This window comes from Alosa sapidissima, chromosome 24, assembly GCF_018492685.1.
Source record: "Alosa sapidissima isolate fAloSap1 chromosome 24, fAloSap1.pri, whole genome shotgun sequence".
Classification (NCBI taxonomy): Eukaryota; Metazoa; Chordata; class Actinopteri; order Clupeiformes; family Clupeidae; genus Alosa; species Alosa sapidissima.
In genome coordinates this window covers 4,480,756-4,501,878 of record NC_055980.1, presented here as the reverse complement: position 1 = coordinate 4,501,878, position 21,123 = coordinate 4,480,756, and the positions used below count along the sequence as shown (strand labels likewise).

The window sequence follows — 21,123 nt, the reverse complement described above, 5'->3', positions numbered from 1 at the left end:
GCTAATATATCATGTCCTTTCTGTCAGAAGTGTGTGTTTGTGTGTGTATGTGGGCATCCTGTGTGTGTGTGTGTGTGTGTGTGTGTGTCTGTCTGTGTGTCTGTATCTGTATCTGCTGACTGGGCTCTGTTAGGGTTTCCCGTGTTAAGCTCTCCTTTCAATAGCAGGAAGTGTGCCATTCACTCTCTTTTGCGCTCTCTCTCCTCTTTTTGGGATGCCTCCAGCAGCACATCTCTTCAGCCTGTTGTTTGTGCCGCACACGTTCACCTTCCTCTCTCCGGCCCTCCAGCCCTCTCTGCTCTCCAGCACCCACTCCCCCAACGCTCCACTCCACTCTCCCTCACTTCCTTATTGTAGTGCTGTGGATGACTTTAGGCTTTTCTTGTGACACATCAGCTTGGCATATATGTGTGTGTGTGTGTGTGTGTGTGTGTGTGTGTGTGTGTGTTGCATACACATGTTTTTCCCCAAAACGTTTTAGGATTGATTTATGGTATGTGTTTGTGTGTGCCTGTGTAGTGGTGAGTGTGTGTGTGTTTGATTTATGGTATGTGTGTGCCTGTGTAGTGGTGTGTGTGTGCATGAGTGTGTGTGTGTTTGATTTATGGTATGTGCTGCATTAGCTCATGAGTCAGGTCTTACTACAAAGGTCTTACTGTCTCACTCTGCCCTCTGTCTCACTCACACAGAAATACACAAGACGCAAGATAGATACTTTATTAATCCCCAGGGGAAATTGAAGAAACAACAAAAGTAACATGGCATGAGGCATGACTGCTATTATTACCTCAGTAAAAATAAACTTAAAGTTATGCAATGCTGTTATTTAACAATATTTGAATAAACTCTTCTTGAGTTATTTAGATCAGTTAAATTACATAAATGGTTAAATGATTTATTATTATCTAAATTAAGTGCAGCTTTTCAGTTACTAAGATTCTCAGCTGTGAAGTGTGTGTGTGTGTGTGTGTGTGTGTGTGTGTGTGTGTGTGTGTGTGTGTGTGTGTGTGTGTCACTGTGTGAGTAGAAAACCAGTCTTACCCTGTCTAAGCCTCCAGTTCAGAAATTGTGTTATGCATTCAAGTGGCCGTTGTACACACACACACACACAAACACACATATGCAGACACAGGCACACATTAACACACTCTACCTACATGCTGTTGCTGGGGATTAGTCATTAAACAGATTTACCTTCCTATACACACACACACACACACACACACACACACACACACACACACTCTTCTGGGTGGGACTGGGTCACCCCTGCTGATCCTTAAATCTGATTAACTCGCCGCCACTCAGAGACAAGCTCCAGAATGTACACTTACACACTCACATGTGTGGCCCACAAACGGCGGTCAGACAGTCATCTGGAGCCCGCGCTGATTTGTGTCCTAGTTTAGGATGGTCACTGGTCAGTGTGCTACAGGAGGAGTTAGTTGACTTGTCGTCATTATTTGTTTGTGGCAGTGTGACCATAGAAAAGTGTACACTCAACTGCTCTGCCTGCCCAGAGGAAAGAGAGAGAGCATCAGGATGAGGTCGCTGTGCCCACCAGCTTTTCACGTGGGCCATGGGTAAGAGAGATGCACAGGCAGTCTAAGGATTGGTTCTCAGTGGGGAGTGTGTGTTTGTGTAAATTGGTATGTGTATTGAAGTTATTATTAATTCATGACTGTGCGTCAGGGCCCAGGAGTGTGTGTGTGGGGGGGCAGTTTTGTAAATTGTTACCATCTGAATGTTGTTCCATAAGTTTGTGTGTGTGTGGACATGTTAGGGATTATTTGAAGGTTATCTGTGAAAGTTTTTCTCAGATAAGTGTGTTACTTTTCTGATATGTCAGTTCATAATGTTCTTGAAGTTTTAGATCAGTCTTGGCGTGTCTACGCATGAGTGTGTGTGTGTGTGTGTGTGTGTGAGCAAGCTGACTCAGGGGTCTCATGTGTCCTTGGGGTTTGTCAGGAAGCTGGGTCAGGTGATCAGCCAATCAGATGACAGGAATCAGACATTCTGGGGAATGTGTGTTTCCTAGATAACACAGACGAGACAGACTTGTTACCGCCGGCTCATATTGTATTTGAGTGAGTGAGCGAAAAGGACCGGTCAGAAATATGAGCTTACTGTCCCACTTTTCAGATCATTGCCATGGAAACAGTAGTGGCCCAGTTACGATAGTGTTGGACTGTGTGTGTGTGTGTGTGTGACGATCTGGAATGCCAAAGTGTCCTTAACTGCTAAACAGCACATGTTTGCTCTGGTTGCCAGGGAGACGGTGGGATTAAGGTGAATTAGCAGACCATCATTCAGACTGGATATAATCTCAAATCACACACACAAACACACACACACACTCGTGCACACACACACACACACACACACACACACACACACACACACACACACACACACACACACACACACACGCATGCCACGTAACATATAGACGGACACAGAGTGAGATATGAATATACTCCCACTACAAAACAGTGGTAATTGATCGTCAAAACTAGAGCAGGTCTCTGCAGGTAGTGAACTGGCTATAAACAGCAGGGCTGGACTATGAATAGCACAACAAGAATAGCTCTGTAAATAATGTTGTGTTTACATGGCAGCTCAGAGCGTAAATAGAACACTTACATTAGCTAAGCATGCTTACATAGGGTCATGCACATAGGTGTGTGTGTCTGTGTACTGTATGTGTAGATCTACTCACATCCAAAAACACACTGAGTTTAACTATCACCCCCTTCCTGGTTTGGGAACATGAAAATAGCCACAAACAAATCTGAATGCCGTATTTTTGGACTTTCTATGGAATAATTAGACGTTAATGTTTCCTTAAATGGGTTCAGATAAGATCCAATTAAACCCTGATTACAGTTAAGCATGGCCACTGCTGTGATGGTTGATCTCATCGACTGCTGCCTGTGTTTGATATCAGCTGGCACTAGACATCTCATGACCTTCCGATCGGAGGCCATAAACCTGTGTGATCTCTTGCCATATCTGGACTTTTACGCTCTTCTCATCCTGAGCTTATGCACTTCACAATCCCTCTACTGCGCACATTTCAGACCCCATCAGCAAAATCTTTCATCAGCTGCTCAGGTGTTTGTGCCACCCGTGTGTGTGTGTGTGTGTGTGTGTGTGCGCGTGTGTGTGTGTGTGTGCGTGCGTGCGTGCGTGCTTGCGCACATCAGCACTTCCAGGAGACTCTTAAATACACTTTATCTCTGTGCGTCACGAGACAAGGATGTCACTGGGTTTCGGGAGAAAACATGTTGTCTTCGGGTGTGTTTCTGTGTGTACCATGACCTGCTGAAGTTTGAGTACAGAGCGCTATGCCAGTGCCAGTCATGTGTCTGGGATTATGCCCTCCCCTCAGCTGGCCAGGGCCAGCCACATATGGGTGTCTGAACTCACAGTGCATGGATCTTGCCAAACAGACTTCAGGGTTAGTGTTATCTGCTGTCAGATGGAGAGTGCTAGAGTGTGTACAGTATGTGCTCATATTTATGTGTCAGGCTTTCTAAATGCCTTTTGTCATGATCATTTTATTTTGAAAAACTCTCCTTTCAGAACACAGGGCCCTTATGTAAAAGATTTTGTAATACTAAAATCTTGACTTCACTTCAAGCCTTTCTGGTAATATTACCATATGGAGTTCCAAAGTTCAAACTGGGTACACAAGTTGTTTTTCCTCGAGTTCTGTGACATCATTGTTACCATAACAGACTTAGAATGTTTATAGTGATGTAATTGATGGTGCACACATTACTAGTGCCTGACTACTGGAAAATATTTTATTTATTTATATTTTGATGGCATTCAACAGAACAATCAGCTGATATTCTTTTATCCTTACCAATGTAGAGCAGTTTGCATTTTGTAGTGATGGATACAGCAAACACAACCATAAATATGTCTGGAAATGTAATCCGCTTACGGGCACCAGCAAGTTTCCTAACATTTGCTGCTCCTCTACAGGTTCTCTCTGGGGGCAGATATTCATGGCCACGCCCTGTCAGCCGTGATTGGCGGGGAGGAGGAGCACTTTGAGGACTTTGGGGAGAGCAACACCTCCGACCTGCTGCTGGCCAATCACGAGGAGGAGAGACCGGGCCCTGAGGACGCAGGAGACCCGGAACCACACCCTCACCCTGGCAGCCCCAAACGCTGCCCCCCTGTTCTGTCGCCCAGGTACAGAGATCACACACACACACACACCAGAGTTTCTGCTAGAAAAAAATGGTGCCGGTCAAAGTGACCGGCAGAGGTTTCGTTTTCTGGACATTTTGGATGGTATGCCGGTCAAATATCCTATTATTGCTTCTTAATTAGTCAAGTTGAGGAAAACTGGAGACAGGCTATGTAGCTGAATGAATGACATAATCAGGCTGTATAGAATGCAACGTGTGTGTGTGTGAAAGAGAGAGATTTTGTGAGAGGGGGGAGAGGGAGAACAAGTATACACGTCTTCACTTCCCATCTCCGAAACAGTCCAATAACCCTGCATTTATCTTTTCACTGTCTCTGCTTTGCCACATGAGCCAGTTAATATGTATTATCTTTGTTCAACCCCATTTAACACACACACACACACACACACACACACACACACACACACACACACCTGTTTTTTGTTCAGCCTGACTGTCCTTCACGCTGTGTTAAAGGGAGATGAACAGGCCTGACACAGCAGATTGCTCTTTTCCTCGGGCCAGCACAGCCTACCCCCACCTCTCTTTCTTTCACACACACACTCATACACACACATCGACCCACACGCATACTAAATGAGTTATGTAATAGAATGTCCCAAGACTTGCCCTGAAGTCAGTGCCAAGTACTCTGAATTTATAATGATCCAAGAGTTGAAATAAGGAGAAAGATACGCACACACAGACACACACACACACACACACACACACACACACACACACACACACAGGAGTAGTGTCTTAGTATGTGTAGTGTATGTCTATCAGTAGTGTGTTATAAGTCCAGTCTAGCCAAAGCTGTTCCATATTCAGCTCCACACACAGCACATCCACTGCACAGCACTTCAGTCTGCACTCTGTTCCTTAAACGACACTTTTAACCTTTCAACTTTCACCTTTGACCTTTCTCCCCAAATCTGCCTCTCCTGCATGTCTGACAGAATACTACTTGATTTCTCACGTACTCTCTGTCCCTCTTTTTCCTCTGTGATGGACACAAACACATTTTTAAATGTCTTCCCTCTCTTTTTTCCCCTTTCCTTGGTCTCACTGCTTCCCTCCTCCTCCTTCTTCTCCCTGCATCCCTCCTTCCCTCCCTCCCTCTCTCTCACTCCTCCCCTGTTCGCTGCCCCTTTCCTGCGCGTGGTGTGTGTGGGCTGGGCCGGGCCTCAGTGGCGGCGATGTGCCGGCCAGCCTGCAGGCGCTGCTGCAGTCCGAAGCGCTGGACTTCTTCTGCAGCCACTGCCACAAGCAGATCAGCAGGCTGGAGGACCTGTCCACCCGCCTGCACCTGCTCGAGATGAATAGGTAACACACACGCAGGTCGTGCGGTGTGTGTGTGGGTGTGTGGGTTGGCATAGTTTGGTGTTGTGCTGTGAAGTGTTGTGTTGTGGTGAGATAGTGTGTTGGTGTGGACGGTACTGACACACGACGCTTCACAACAGTGCTCAACATGAATCTGCACTGTATTGAAGCGTGTGTGTGATTGTGTGTGTGTGTGTGTGTGTGTGTGTGTGTGTGTGTGTGTGTGTGTGTGTGTAGCATGCTGTTACAGTAGAGTGAGAGACTGAAGCACATATGGTATGATGGAACCATAAATAGAGGGTTCATCATCTTGTCTCCATAGCAGACCAATTAAAGGTTTTACGGTTCTGCTGAAGTTGTGTGGAACGTTAAGGTCCAAAGTGACATTTTCCAAAGGTTTATTCTAAGAGCCCTCTCCAGGTTTCACCAAAGCCAGAAGTGTTCACTCCTCATGAGACAAACAATGACCATGAGTGAAGATACTGGTCGAGGGTGCACTGCAACATTTCTCTCTGTGTGTTTATGAGGGAGGAAAGTCTGAGATGAACCGAAGGACATTAAGATGATCTGTAAACTAACAGAACACACACACACACACACACACACACACACACACACACACACACACACAATCATTAGTCATCATCTCATTGCAGTGGCCCTCTGCCATCTGTTAGACTCACACACCAACTGCCACCTGTGTGCCAGTCCGCCTCGGTGCCACCCTCCCACTATCGGCACCCATGGAGGACTCTCGGGACTCTCAGAATGCCTGCAGTGCATTCTGGGTAGTTTTAAAGTCCCGGCTGAACCATTACAGAAGACCTTCATTTGTGAAGCCAACAATCGGTATATTAGTAAAACAACCAATGGCATTCATTTGAGAGTGTTTTTTTTTTAAAGTAGTGTTCTAATTTCATTAATAACAAAAAAGGTAGGTTTTACAAGCTGACATGGCATTAACCTGACAAACAGCGGGATTCTGCTGTGTGGCACATATAGAGCTTTTAGTGTGCTTACTGTGTGTGTGTGTGTGTGTGTGTGTGTGTGTGTGTAGGCATATGCGTTTGGAATGCTGTTGTGCTTAGCTGAGGTTGTGTGTTGCGGGGCAGGGAGCAGGGGACGTGGTCTCGGCCTCTCCTTCCTGTCCTCTCTTCCTCTCCATCACTCTTCCTGACGCCGCGTGTTGTTTTTGTCTCGTCAGCTCCGGCAAGCGGCTGTCCAGCAAGAAAGCAGCGAGGTGAGACATTTCATTCCTGGCACTGAAACATGAAAAAAAGAACATGTGTAACATTTGTGGAGGAGAAGTCTTCTTCTTGTGTTTGCATGTAGATGGTGTGTGTATGTGTGTGTGTGTGTGTGTGTGTGTGTGTGTGTGTGTGTGTGTGTGTGTGTGTGTGTGTGTTCACATCCTCTCTCTGTTCGTTGCCAGGCTACTGCAGAACAGTGCCCTGGGTCTGGAGGGGATGGGAGACCTGAGCCATGGCCTGCTGGACCTCACAGACACCGATATCACTGACAAGGTACCATCTCCACCCCTCTGGTCTAACAGCACAGGCAATAATGCCTATGAATAGGGTGAATGCTGTATCAATCTGTAGTATGGCAGGTCTATCTGTATGGCAGGTCTGCATTACACTAATACAAAGGATTAGATGTTATAATCCCTTGTGCCAAAATCCAAGGTAAAAACACATTCAGAAGCCCCTACTCAAATTAACTTTACACAAGACAAATGGCCCAATTGATAATGCTGGAAATATTATGTACCTTTAAAGCTTTTTCACCATTTACTGCCTTGTACTACTTACATTTGTACACTTACATCTTGGCTAGCTGGAAACAATCAGTCTCATACTTAGACCAAAACAAAATCACTCATGTGGCTTAAAGGAAAATTCCGTTTTTTAGCACTTTAAGGCCCTTTTCTGGTTTGTTTTGGATGAACTAGAGTGGTGGACACCGAAATTTTGACAATTGGTCCTGTCTCGACTTTTCTGACTCGTTTTGATGGGCATACTGTAGTAGGCTACTCAAACATGTCCTAAAACAACCCTTAACGTTCGTTTTCAAAACTATGCAACTCACCGAGTGGTTAGTGGAGTTCGTTGACTATTAAAAGCAAATATATCGGCGCAATGTATGATTCGTATTTGAACCTGAAGCATAGACGGTGGTGCAGTAGTAATATCAACGTGCAATGAGTCTTCCAATAATAATCAATGGGATTTTTACAAAATGCCAAATAAAAGACGACAGAAACTGTATTTCGCTACGCTACTTGTTTTGGAACATCAACGAACACCACTAACCACTCGGTGAAACGAACGTTAAGGGTTGTTTTAGGACATGTTTGAGTAGCCTACTACAGTATGCCCATTGCCAGCCACCCTGAGAGGTGAAAAGGCGATTCAAAACGAGTCAGAAAAGTCGAGACAGGACCAATCGTCAAAATTTCGGTGTCCACCACTCTAGTTCATCCAAAACAAACCAGAAAAGGGCCTTAAAGTGCTAAAAACCGGAATTTTCCTTTAATCTGCTTGTCTATATGGCATTACTCCAGTGAGTGCATACTGGTGGCTGGCCAACAAATCTCAAAGATGTATATGCCTCACGTATAACTGCCTGTGTGTGTGTGTCAGATGCTGCTGCTGGAGCGTCGCGTGTGTGAGCTGGAGCAGGACTCGGCCCTGAGCGAGGAGCAGCACAGCCGCTTGCGGCAGGAGAACCTGACGCTGGTGCACCGGGCCAACGCGCTGGAGGAGCAGCTCAAGGAGCAGGAGCTGCGCGCCGACGACACGTTGCACACGCACACGCGCAAGCACCGCGACGCCATGGCCAAGCTGCAGCGCGAGAGGGACCTGGAGATCGAGAACCTTCAGGCCAGGTCAGCACTCTGGCTTTATGTGTGTTTTTGTGTTTGTTGCCAGGGCCTGGAGGCTATAAACTGTGTGTGTGTGTGTATGTGTATGAGAGAGAGACCAAGAGAAATAAATATCAGCATTATCTTAGGGTACAAGGCCATGAGTAACAGTATCATTCGCATACCTGTTGTCTAGTTTGTAGTTGAGCTATGAACTGCCACCTTGTGGTGAGAAACGGAATTGCAGTCTGTGCTATTCGGTTTCCTTTGTTTGTCTTTCACATATGCCAGCCGTGTCATGGCCCTTTAACTGTGGGTGTGCAGTTTGTCCATGTGTGTGATTTGACTGTGTGTACATCTGTTACAGGCTGCAGCAGCTAGATGAGGAGAACAGTGAGCTGAGATCATGTGTTCCCTGCCTAAGAGCCAACATTGAGAGACTGGAAGAGGTGAGACACACTCGCTTCCTCTCTTACCTGATCGCCACTTTTGACAGTTTTTCCTCAAATGCAGTACTGGCACAGGTGTGTGTGTGTGTGTGTGTGTACTTCACAATGTAACCAGTAGGGTGACATGGTCCAAAGGTCAGGAGGTGCACACCTTTCATTTACCAAAAGTGCTATCAAGCAATAACACTGCCACTACTTGTAACCACCACTGCTACTTGTTTTAGTTTAATGGTTTTACTGTCATTGTTCTATTGATTTTAGCTATTTTATAATGTTTTTTGTTGTACGTTTTCAAGATTTGAAGTCCTGCATCTCCTGCGTCCATGATTAACCCTGTGCTTCCTCTCCCTCTGTCTCTCGCAGGAGAAGCGTAAGCTTCAGGACGAGGTGGAAGACATGTCGGAGCGGCTGAACGAGGAGCTGGACTCTCGCAGGAAAATGACAGACAAACTGAGCCACGAACGCCACAACAACCAGAAGGAGAAGGAGTGCATGCAGGAGGTGAGGGGTGAAAGGTCACGGACACCTCTAAGCCACAGAGGTGGAGATTGCTGTAAAAGAACTCTATACCACATGGTGGTACAGTCCTGTTTAGGAGAGAACTGCCTCCTCCTTAGCTGATAAGGGTGCATGTATGTACTCTACAAATGGCTTTCTATTACTATTGGCACCTGATAAGTGTGTATCATATATATACACCATCTTCCTTTAATCTTTTGTCAGATTGTATATGTGAGTGAAATCATCCATGTGTGTCTTTGTATGATTAACTCTTCCTCTCTCTCTGTGTGTGTGTGTGTGTGTGTGTGTGTGTGTGTGTAGCTGATTGAGGACTTACGTAAACAGCTGGAGCACCTGCAGCTCTTCAAGCTGGAGATGGAGGCCAAGAGAGGCCGCTCCCCCAGCGCCGGCCTCCAGGAGTACAACACACGCACGCGAGAGCATGAGCTGGAGCAGGAGATCCGCAGGCTCAAACAGGTACACACACACACACACACACACACACACACACACACACACACACACACACACACACTGCCTAGGTGAAGCGCACGCAACATGGTCTGAGAGAAAAGCAAGCCTTTAGGGTTGAACATGTATTTACATTATTCTAAAGCAGACTCAGTAGTCTAAACAAAATGTAACCTACTATCACAGCAACCATGAGCTTGAACCATGAGAGTGAACTCAGTATTGGTTAGATGACTCTGGTCTTGGTGAACTAAGTATTGGTTAGATGACTCTGGTCTTGGTGAATTCAGTATTGGTTAGATGACTCTGGTTTGGGGATGTTTGTCAGTAGTAGCTCTTAATCTTTATCTCTTTATCATCTGTAGGATAACCGCAGTCTGAAGGAGCAGAACGATGAGCTGAATGGACAGATTATTAATCTGAGTATCCAGGGAGCCAAGAGCCTGGTGTCAGAGTCCTTCTCGGAGTCGCTTGCCGCTGAGATCAACTCCGTGTCCCGCAGCGAGGTGAGAACACACACTCACACACACACACACACACACACACACACACACACATTCATGGGCTCTTGCTTGTTTCCCTTGCTTGGTACATGTTCAATCCTTAGCACCCATTGAAATCCTATGTGTTTGTGTGTGCAGTTGATGGAGGCCATCCATAAGCAGAAGGAGATTAACTTCAGACTACAGGATTACATCGACCGCATCATCGTTGCTATCATGGAGTCCAACCCCTCTATCCTGGAGGTCAAGTAGACGCCCTGGTCGCACTGTAGCGTGCCATGGCCACCTGCTCTACACAGAGACAGTCAGAGCATACTGGTTTCACTGGACGTGGAGGACACAAAGAGATTAAAACTGTGGAGACGGATGAACTTAAACATTATCACATATTACTGAAGACGAGTGTTAACGGTCAAAGCCATCGTGCGCGCGTCTGTCTGTCTGTGTGTGTGTGTGTGTGTCTGTGAGACCGAATGCTGGTTCCTTTGACGTCCCTTTGTTTTGGGCTGAGGGGCCTTAGTTTCCTCTCTCTCACTCTGTGTGTGTGTGTGTGTGTGTGTGTGTGTGTGTGTGTGTGTGTGAGTAAGTGTGTCTTGTGACTGTGCCTTGCATGGAAGTGCAATACATCCATATAATTTTTATGAATAGATATCAAGCCCCCCTTCATCACACTGCTGTAGCACTGGCTGCTATTAAGAATTTCCACTTTATCCCACATGAAGCATTCAAGCAGTGTTGTGTGTGATTTCAGGCACACTGCAAAAGTGCAAAAATGTCAGTCACACACATCTCCTCGCACACCGTCAATTCTGTTTGCAGTGTTAATATTAATCCCGGTTGAATCAGTCACACCATTCCACCCACGTGAGGGACCTCTTAGAGGAGACGGAGAGGTCCTGAGGGTAGAGGTTGTCAGAGTGCTTGTGTGTTTGTTTATTCGTTTGTTTATCTTTGAAGGAGGTTCCAGATGATTGATTATGTTATTATTCAAAAAGGATCACCTGTCATTATGTCATGTTCATGCACTGGTCTTCTGATTTTTAAAAAAATATATATTTATTTATTGCAATGAAGCGGAATTCAAGGGATCAAGCTGATGGCTAGCTGACATACAGAAACCAACAGCACACCTAGCCAACCCACCCAGACGACTGCTTCAGTGCTGTTGCATAGACAAAAGCATAGGCTTGTGGGTAGTGTAGTTTCAATCCTGTGTAGTTCTGCTGAGTGAAAGGAAGTGAGGTCTCTGACTGCACAGCCTGAGAGGAAAACAAACAAACAATGGTGCGCTCAACTGATGAAGAGATACTTACAGAGAGTGGTCAGCCTCGGTTCTCATTCCATTTCTCTTGCTTCGTTGGAGATGGGAACAACAGGACTCTAACTGTTCTCTGAAGATGTGTGTAGATTTGGAAATGAAGGAACGACACAACTCTGTGTCTGGAGAACTGTATATGTACATAAACATGCACACACACACAACAAATGTTTTTGTGTGTGTGTGTGTGTGTCTGGGGAGTTGTGAAGGAATCTGCTCTCACCTGTGGAAAGTGCCCAGCCCAACCAAAAGGCTCTGCACGCTCAGTCTCTCAGCCTGCCACCCCACCACCACCTGGCTCTCTCTGAAGCTGACCTCTCAAAGGCCTTGGTTCAAACTGACTTCTGCCTGTAAAGTTTGTTTTCTAAATGCTGACTGTACTGTAGGTAATTTTTGTAGAAAAGTAAGAAGGAATGAAAAGGTTTTTTGTTTTGTTTTGTTAATTTTGTCTTCCTCTGGGATGACTGCATTCCTGTGTGGCGTGTTCTCCACAGAATGCCACACATCACATGCTTGTTGATAATGTGTAGATATTTATTCTTTGAACCATGTGGCTTGGTCAGTCTAACCGCCAGTTTCAAAAGCCCTGGCTTTCCGTGCTCTGAGGGAACTTATTTCCTTGTCTGTATCAAGCAGACAGGAATAATGATGAGGGAATTAACCCCCTGTTTGTTCATGTCTGGGAATGCTATTGTTCAAACGGAGTCTCCCATGTGAGAGTGCTCTTGTCCTGACACCCTTTAGATCACTGGTTTTGCACTTCTGCACTCATTGGGCCTACCCCTTGCTCCCACCTAAATGGTTTAATCCTGAGCCCATGATTGGTTGGGCTGTGGAGGATGTGTCCATTGTGGCTTAAGGTTAGGGGTCTTGCAGAGGACCACAGGGTTACACCTGATGCACTTTAATGAAGAAGAAAATTAAGAGGAAAAAAAAAATGAAATCTTCAACAAGTCTGTTTCCATGGCAACCAAAGAGTGTGCGCAAAAGGCTCAAAGCCTGGTTCCTCACTCAGCTTTCTTGCTCTGACAGGAGTGTGTGTGTGTGTGTGCCACTTCCATCTTATGTTGAGTCACTCTGAGCGTGCACACTCTCACACGCACTCCACATTCTGTTCAGTTATAAATATATGATGTAAATATGCGAATAAATGAACTTGTTCTTTTGTGGACTCACACCTTAGCTTCCAAAGATGCAAGTACAGAGCTCACTACTGGAGAACTCAACCTGCCATCCAAATACACAAACAAACAAAAAACAAAACAAAAACAGCTAATAAGCAAATATAAACACATAATCTCATTGTAATGAAGCATTGAATTGTAAAGTGAAGTTTATTACCATTGTGAAGGACACATGTATAAAGGCTAAGATCAGTATTGTAGATGTAACACTTATTGTTTGGGGAATTATAGATTTTCAAGTAAAATTCTGTAAAGATGATATCCGAAATAAAAATAGAGAGAAATAAATCAAATTGAAATACATGATGCATTGTTTTTTTCTGCTGTACCAGTCTTTCATCAGTGTACCAGCAGTGTATTGAGCAAAAGTAAAGAAGGTTTGTCCTCCAACACTGCTGTGTGTACCACTGGACTGTTCCCTTGAACAGCTGGACATGACAGTGTCAGCTGTCCTCAAAATGTGTTGGATTCGCAACACGAGACACATTAAATTGTTTGCATATGCGCTGGCAATACTTCTTGCCTATTTATACTCTATTTCAGCGGTTTATTGCAGTCGTTTACATTGTAAACAAATGTGAAGCAAACACCAAGCTAAGATTAGTACAATTGACAGGAATATTGTGGACCGTCATCTCTACATTTCCTCACAAATAACTGTCTACAAGACTTTTGGCAAAAACGGCAAACTGCATCTGCCTCTGGTCTCTCTTTTTTCAGTAGGTTGGCATGGGCAGCAGCATACAGACACTACTTTCTCATAAAATATATAAATTAATACTTCTAGAAGATTTTAACAAAATATTTATGTAGGATCATTTTGTGTTGAAGTGTCTTTGAGTCCATGTCCTTAAGTGTCCTTTAGTGTCATCTTAAATTTATACAGAAGATGCAGTTGTCATGGCAACAGTGGCGCCAGAATGTTGATTTGTAATATTAGAATATGAAAAGCAAATATTCTAAAGCGCTCCCCTCTAAGATCTTTGATAAAAAAAAAACAATACCAGGATACTTTATCAAAACAATTTGATCATCTGCTTGCACACTAGACACTGACTTTTAAATGTCTTATTTATTTACGGACCCTAACTCCAACAGTAAGTCGGCCTAAATATAGGCCTAGTTGTACAATGGAATATTTCGGCATCAATTTCATCTGGAGTGCATTGCAGTTCATTCTAAACTAGAGAGCTAGAACTAAACCTATCTTGTATGAACCTGCAGGAAAAATCAATCACCCCGACTTTGTAGGCTGTAGAGTCATGCATAATGCTAATTCTTGTCTAGGACCAGTGTTTGGACCAACATCATCTGCGCCACAAATACTGTCTTCAAAATCCTGTGACCTGGGCAGCGGAGAAGCCGTGATCGTGACGCAGAAGCCAACACAATCTCAAGCACCAGTTTGGTCGCTGCCCTCTCAAGAATGTATGCAGTGCTGTCATCAAGATCAATGTGGCGATGCCCCTTTCTATGCCCACCCATACAGACTGCAATATAACGTGACCCCTCAAAGCTCCCTGTGGTGTTCTTCGGGGGAACCTCCCCCTCCTCCAGCATTAGGCCTACTGTCAGACGACGTGTGCCCAGTTATGGTGTCCATGGTGGTGGCCGGTATTCCGGTCGTACCAGCGGCAGACGGGACAATCGGTAAAGTTTTGGCAGCCGCCCATCGTTTCATACGATTTGAGCGGGCGGGGCGTCACATCAAAAACAGTCCCAGGCAACCTGCAACACCTGCTGCTCACTTCATATCAACACATCGGGATCAGACACAATGAAATAAAATGATGTTAAATTCATCAATAAGACTTTGAACAATAATTTGTTTTAAATGTAGGCTATTGATATTATTGTAGTCAGGGCTGTAGTAGGCCTAGCCTACTCGAGTCCGGTCTTGCACTCGAGACCGTTTTGGTCAGGGACTCGGACTTCTATGTGCGCACATGAAAGTTGGACAACAAAAAGATCTAAAGTTTAGTTTCATGTGCTCACCTGAAACTTTCAATTGAGCACATGAACGTTTCAGGTGAGCACATGAAACTAAACTTTAGATTGTTTTTGCTCATGTCCCCTTAGGGGCTCCGTATAAAACAGCTATTTCGGACTGCTGGACAGAAATCGTGTCATATGTAGAGTCATATAAGTAGGGTCATACCGATATATTGCTAGGTCCCCATTAGCCTATATCATTTTATTGAATAGGCAATTTGCTCAAGTCTTTGTCAGTCACTGGACGACAAGAAGAAAGTTAGGTTGAAAACCGAGGGAGACGAAACTTAAGGTAGGCTATGTGAATGCAACACCGCACCAGTCATACATGGCCATATATAAAATACACTGTATAGCACTGAGTATTGTATAGTCAAATTTGAATATAACGTGGCCAAAAGCTATTGTAGCCTTCTTTCTATCTGTTAAAGATCAACAGATCAGTGATTTACGCCTATCTGCTCGCCAAAAAAGCTGGTATTGTGTTTTCTGAATCCGTTCAGGCATTCAAATTAAACTTCATTACAGTAAAAAACATGTTTTTTTTTCTCCATTTCCTACCAATGTATGATGCTTGCATGAGGGAAACATCCCAAAACAATAGCACCCATATAATTGTTGCTGTTTTGAGAAGTATTTCTTTTCTTATGCAAGCATCATGCAATCATGCAAAAGCAATGAAACTAATTATATCTTACATTAGTAAAGCAGTCCTCTGATGTGCATGTCACAAAACATTTAAGTGAAAGTGCATGTATAACAATATAGGCATAATAATGATTGTGATAATGATAATGACAATTTGATTGGGAGGGAGTGGGGTTGGGTACGTGTAGATGAGCCCTATGACCCCAAAGTCTTCCATGACTGGGCCTCAGGTTAAACAAGTTTGAGAAAGGCTGGTCTACATAACCTGCATCAGATTGAGGTATGCAGTGATGCGCCTGAAGGCACCGGTTGAGGACCCAGTCAGTTACGTCACAATATGCACATTTGTTTAAATTCATACCTACGTGATCACCATGACCAAAATTTTACTTTTTTTTTTACTTTGAATCTTGAAAAAAAATAAAATATTGACCTACCTACCGACCCATTTTTTTTTTTTTTTTTGGCTGTTACTGCAAACAAGAATATTTTTAAGGATGGCCTCATGACTGTGAAAATGGCTGACATTGAACCACAGTGCTTTAAATGGGAGCCCCCAGTATCAGTCATCAAGGCATCAAAATCTGCCACAAACACTTACAGCACACAACATCACTCATAAACACACACACACACACACACACACACACACACACACGGACAGAACCACCACTGTTCAAGAGTGTGTTTGGAATTTGTGCTCTCTCATGAAGCTGGGTCGATGGGACATGGGGAGGGTGGGTCTGTTGATCGGGGGGAGGGGGCGTGGTGCCACGAGTAGTTCAAGCAGACGTAGCAAAGATTGTTAATCTTTGGACATAGGACTTTCATGTACTTCGATCAGGAGGGAGGGGGCGTGGCACTGTGCCAATGCCACGCCCCCTCCCCCTGAGAAACAAAGTCTCACTCCTTGCAAACTTCAAAACTTGAGAGCCCTGCACTTTCATAAAACCTCATGGAACCTTAAAGGAAAATGTGCCCTCAGATCCTCAAATATTAATTATCAGAGGTACCTCACCTAAATGCATGAACCTATATGGGGGGCGGTGGTAGTGTAGCGGTTAAGGAACCGGGCTAGCGTGCAGTAGCCTGAAAGTTGTCGGTTCAATTCCCGGCTTCCACCGTTGTGGCCTTGAGCAAGGCACTTAACCCCAAGTTGCTCCAGGGACAATGTAATCCCTTATAATATAGTTGACATATGTAAGTCGCTTTGGCTAAAAATGCGTCAACCAAATGTAATGTAATATATGCTTGTGTCTCAGTATATTTTGCAATATGCAGAGGTGCTTTTGTCAAGTTGGGGACTGGTTTTAGAATGTTAAGATATGGTTAATCTCCAGATGAAAAAGTCAAACCGGTTCCCAGAAGGCGCAGCCGGGCTTAACACGTGTGATTTGGTGTCTTTCGCAGCTCGTCCACGAACAGCCGTCATTACTAAGGATGCCTCAGCTCTACTGTGTACCTGTTCTGACTGTCCAACTAATTCAAGCTTCTATTGGTACCATCGGGAACCCAATGCTATGGACCTTACATGGCGTGATGAGAAGACAAGCAGACTCATCTATGACCAGCCTGGAAAGTATGCCTGCCTGACGCCTCTCGCCCCAGTAAATTCCAAAACATTGGTAAGTCAACACAACTTTTTCAATTCTTCTGCCAGGATTTTGCCCACGATAATGATGCCCACTTTATGTCCTGTAGAGATGTCTTGTAGCATCCCTTGGTCATCTTGCCCATATTTATTTCTTAGCTTATTTTTCCAGTTAAGTCGATTTTCAAAGATATCAAATAGTAGGATTGCTAAATGAGACCATTTGTATTTTCGTGTTGTTGTATTTCATAAATCACTTTCTCTGTTCCCCTTAGAGCTCCTTCCGGGGGGTTCCAGTGGGCGGAAGATAATCTATCTTGTGGTGGTACTCATCATAGCTTGTGGCAATTGCATTGCTGTGTCTTAATTAGCAGGGGGATATGCCGATGAGGAGCGTGAGGAGGAAGAAGGGTGCTGAGTAGTGTTGTTTTCAGCGGGGCTGATTTAATTTTAGTTTTTTAGTGTAGTATTTGTGTCAAGCTGTCATTTTAGTTTTTATTTGTTTTAGTCACGTTCATACTCTTTTTAGTTGAGTCAAGTTTCAGTCGACTAAAAGTCTGAGCATTTTATTTTATCTGAGCCTTATATAGTCAGAATTAACCATGACTACTTCCAGCTGAAGTAGATCTACTGCAGAGCAGTGGCGTACGTAGCGGTGCTGGGCCCTGGTGCATTGCTAGCATCAACACCAGCAGCAACATTTGAGGTTTAAATAAAATAAATAAATAAATAATAATTTAATTCGTTTGGATTCAGTCTCCTCAAGTTCTCGTCTTTCTTTTCTCTTCTGTGTGCCACTTTTATGCTTACTAATTGTTGATTGCATTGCTGATTATTATAACGAAGCTAACACATCCAGAAGTAGCTTCACAACGTAATGTAATCACGAATGACAGGAAGTAACATCATTGGATAAACACATTTCCCCATTGCCTTATTTCTATAAATAACAATAAATAAAGAAATGTAATAAGTTGCAGGTATTTTTTTTACTTCTAACTCACCTTGTAGTCATGTTGTAACATCTGAATGTAAACACAATGCAAAAAAAAAAAAAAAAAAACATATAAATAGGGTCCCCATGACTAACAGTTATATGTAAGAAGAGTGGTATAAATAGCTGTCAATCCCTCAAGAAAAAAAATGGTCTGAGAAAAAAACATTGATATCTGAGAACTGCCAACGTGAATTCATCTTAATTACGATGATGCGCAGTGGGCCTGAGCACTGACAGGAGGGGGTCCATGTAGGGGGTGTGGAGGTGGGTCCGGTGGATTCCTTCCATTGTTAGAAGCAGTGAGTGAGTGATTCTCTTTGCTGTTTTAATGATGCACTGAAGGGTCTTGTTCAGGTTGGCACAGCCAGAGTACCATATTGATGCTGCATGTGATGGTAGACTCAGTGGCACTTTTTGACTCGCAGCAGATTTCTTGGCTATTGCTAATGTGTTGGTAGACCAGGATAAGTCGGGGCCAACTGGTGTATACTATTACAGTGTTATAGGACCTGTGGAGGAACCCCTATCAGATGCCAATGGCATGAACTCTGACAAGAATATCAGATCAAGTCAGGCTTTTCCTCCGTTGTGAACTGGTTGATGCTTTCTCTGTCTAAATATTGCTCAATGATACTAATGGTTGACATGAGACAGACCAAAATATGCTTTTCACATTTACAGTTTCAGGGGTGGGTGGTGGAGGTTCAAATGGACCACAGCATATGCTTTAAGTTAATACATTTAATGCTTCTCAATACATCTTAATACATCTCATTTTATTATCATTATTTTCATCATTACCATTGTGTTGCAACTGTATTCTTAAACCAACGAAACAACATCATGTGGACATGTGGACATTCATATGATCAGAAAATTGAGTGCCGCAGAATAGCAGTGATGCTGTGTATTACTACACAGGCAAACATATTAGAGGAGGAAATGACGTTTAGTTACTATTAGATGGGTCTATGATGGCTGGAGGTGAGTAGGTTTAAACTTTGAGGAGATGAATCCAAAGAACACTCCAAACACCTATTTTTTTGTGGAGTGTTGAAGTATTGTGTGTAGATTGATGAGAGAATTGAATCCATTTTAGGATCAGTCTGAAAAATAAGAAAATGTGGAAAACTTGAAAGGGTCTGAAAACTTTCCGGTTGCACTGTATATCACAACTCTATGGGGAGCTCTAGAGTTGTCAAAAATACCTCAAGCTGCATAGTATAGGCTACCTTTAAATTTTGAACCCACATGTTCAAAACTCTTGCTTTAAGCAGCATGGTCTTTCTTTTTAATTCGCATAGCACGTAGAACATCGAGACTTTAATTTCCTCTACTTGCATTTTCAAGAATGCCCTTAAAATGTATGAACGATGAATGATCAGGTGGAAACCCAGTTTGTACATGACTTGAGCACCTGTCTGAAATCAGTGTGATTTACAGTCATTTTGATTCACTAGTGTGGATGTACCCTTAGTCATGACTCATGTGTGTTCATCTCAGATGAGTTCAAACATGCAGAGTGGTGCCCCAGCTGCAGGATTGACGGCCTCTTCAATAGCTAAGGTTTACTGTTGTATTTTTAAACATATTTTAAAAACATCACTTTCTTTTAGTCCTAGTTATTATTAGGCAGTTACACTTTGGTACTTGGATGTGTATGGTACCTTGACAGCTATCATATGCTATGTCCTGTGGGTGAATATAATTTCTTGTTTATGTATGTGGACTATGTGTGTGTGTGTGTGTGCTTGCTGTATGTTCTTAAGGCTGCTGAAACAACTGAATTTCCCTGTGGGATAATTTAAAGTATATCTATATCTATCTATCTATCTATCTATCTAGTTCTGTCAGGCTGGGCAGTTTTTGTGATAAGAGCTAATTGACGAGACTCCTATGCAGCATGAAGCAGAAGTATGTAGTATTTGCTGCTCCGTATTTAACCAGCAGAGGGAGCTGAATCCTTAAAATCATGTATGGAAACATCTGAGTGGGCAACTGAGTTAACCCAATCTGCATACAGTTTTGTTGTGCATAGGGGGAAAGAACGTAGACACCAGAGGGAAGGAATGTAGAGCCTGTGCATGGTTGAAAAATGAAGACAAACCCAAAGACCAAAACTGAATGATTCTGTCTTTTGCTCTCTATAAAGAGCAGTCCCTGGCCAACGGCACTATGAAATATTCAGCAAGTCTTGTGTAAGAGTGTGTATGTGTGTGTGTGTGTGTGTGTGTGTGTGTGTGTGCGCGTCATAACAGTGTGATTTCTTTTTGCTCTGACTGCAGCTGCTATGCAACATTACAGCAGGATAACCTTCTCTCTTCTCTCTGTGGGAGTATCGCTTTCATTGGATCAATAAACGGGATGAAAAAGCGGGGAATCTAAAAGTAACTTGACCCTGTAGATCAGGAACGAGGGATCAAACCTCCATTAGTCTAAAAAACTGATGGAGGGAAGAGAGGGGGAGGGAAAGAAAGATTCAGAGTTAGGACCAGACTACAGTACAGAATTTTATTTTGAAACACTGGAAGTGTGTTCCCAATGTACACACCATCTACAAGAAAACAAACTTGCAAAGGTTGAAAAGACAAAATGAATAATATTCAAATCATGAGAGTGGTCATTATGTTCAGTATTAGTAATAATAAATAGTAGTAGGCCTATTATTCATATTAAATAGCCTATCTCTTCTGTTATTTTACATATTTCATTTTCACATGTAGGCCTACATGTATTTTTACATATACATTTTTTACATGTAACTGTAAAGAACAAACATTTGAATAATAATAAAGCCTGATAATAAAACTTACAGAAAGAAAAGAAAGCGCAAGTAGAGGACTTAAAGTGGCTTTTTTGGCAGCCGCTCATCGTTTCCATAGACAGTAAAATACGATTTGAGCGGGCGGGGAGTCACATCAAAAACAGTCCCACAAGGAAACTTGCAACACCTGCTGCTCACTTCTCTGCATATCAACACAGCGGGATCAGACAAATGAAATAAAATGGTGTTAAATTCATCAATGAGACTTTGATAATCAATTTGATTCAAATGTCTATTCATTAATATTATTG

The 21,123-nt window shown here is 43.4% G+C and overlaps 1 protein-coding gene and 2 long non-coding RNA genes across 5 annotated transcripts in view; all 3 read left to right on the top strand.

Annotated features, from left to right (window-relative positions):
- The window catches only part of rab11fip3 (RAB11 family interacting protein 3 (class II)), a 29,460-nt gene extending 16,337 nt beyond the window's left edge, over positions 1–13,123 (top strand). For 2 of the 3 annotated variants that reach the window (XM_042082208.1, XM_042082210.1), the window contains 10 exons: positions 3,994–4,206; positions 5,400–5,534; positions 6,736–6,771; positions 6,964–7,054; positions 8,174–8,418; positions 8,762–8,843; positions 9,207–9,344; positions 9,666–9,821; positions 10,181–10,321; positions 10,457–13,123. In XM_042082208.1, coding sequence (XP_041938142.1) covers positions 3,994–4,206; positions 5,400–5,534; positions 6,736–6,771; positions 6,964–7,054; positions 8,174–8,418; positions 8,762–8,843; positions 9,207–9,344; positions 9,666–9,821; positions 10,181–10,321; positions 10,457–10,570 — 1,351 coding nt within the window. In that variant the 3' untranslated portion in view covers positions 10,571–13,123. The remainder of the gene's footprint in view (positions 1–3,993; positions 4,207–5,399; positions 5,535–6,735; positions 6,772–6,963; positions 7,055–8,173; positions 8,419–8,761; positions 8,844–9,206; positions 9,345–9,665; positions 9,822–10,180; positions 10,322–10,456) is intronic. The other variant, XM_042082209.1, reaches the window with a different exon arrangement.
- Positions 13,124–13,739: 616 nt separating this feature from the next.
- On the top strand, positions 13,740–14,626 carry LOC121700384. Its single transcript, XR_006027212.1, has 2 exons — positions 13,740–13,917; positions 14,108–14,626. It is a non-coding gene; the product is annotated as an uncharacterized LOC121700384 (long non-coding RNA).
- A 180-nt stretch (positions 14,627–14,806) lies between these two features.
- Positions 14,807–17,714, top strand: LOC121700496. The gene is made up of 3 exons (XR_006027247.1): positions 14,807–15,104; positions 16,871–17,085; positions 17,327–17,714. It is a non-coding gene; the product is annotated as an uncharacterized LOC121700496 (long non-coding RNA).
- Positions 17,715–21,123: the final 3,409 nt, after the last annotated feature.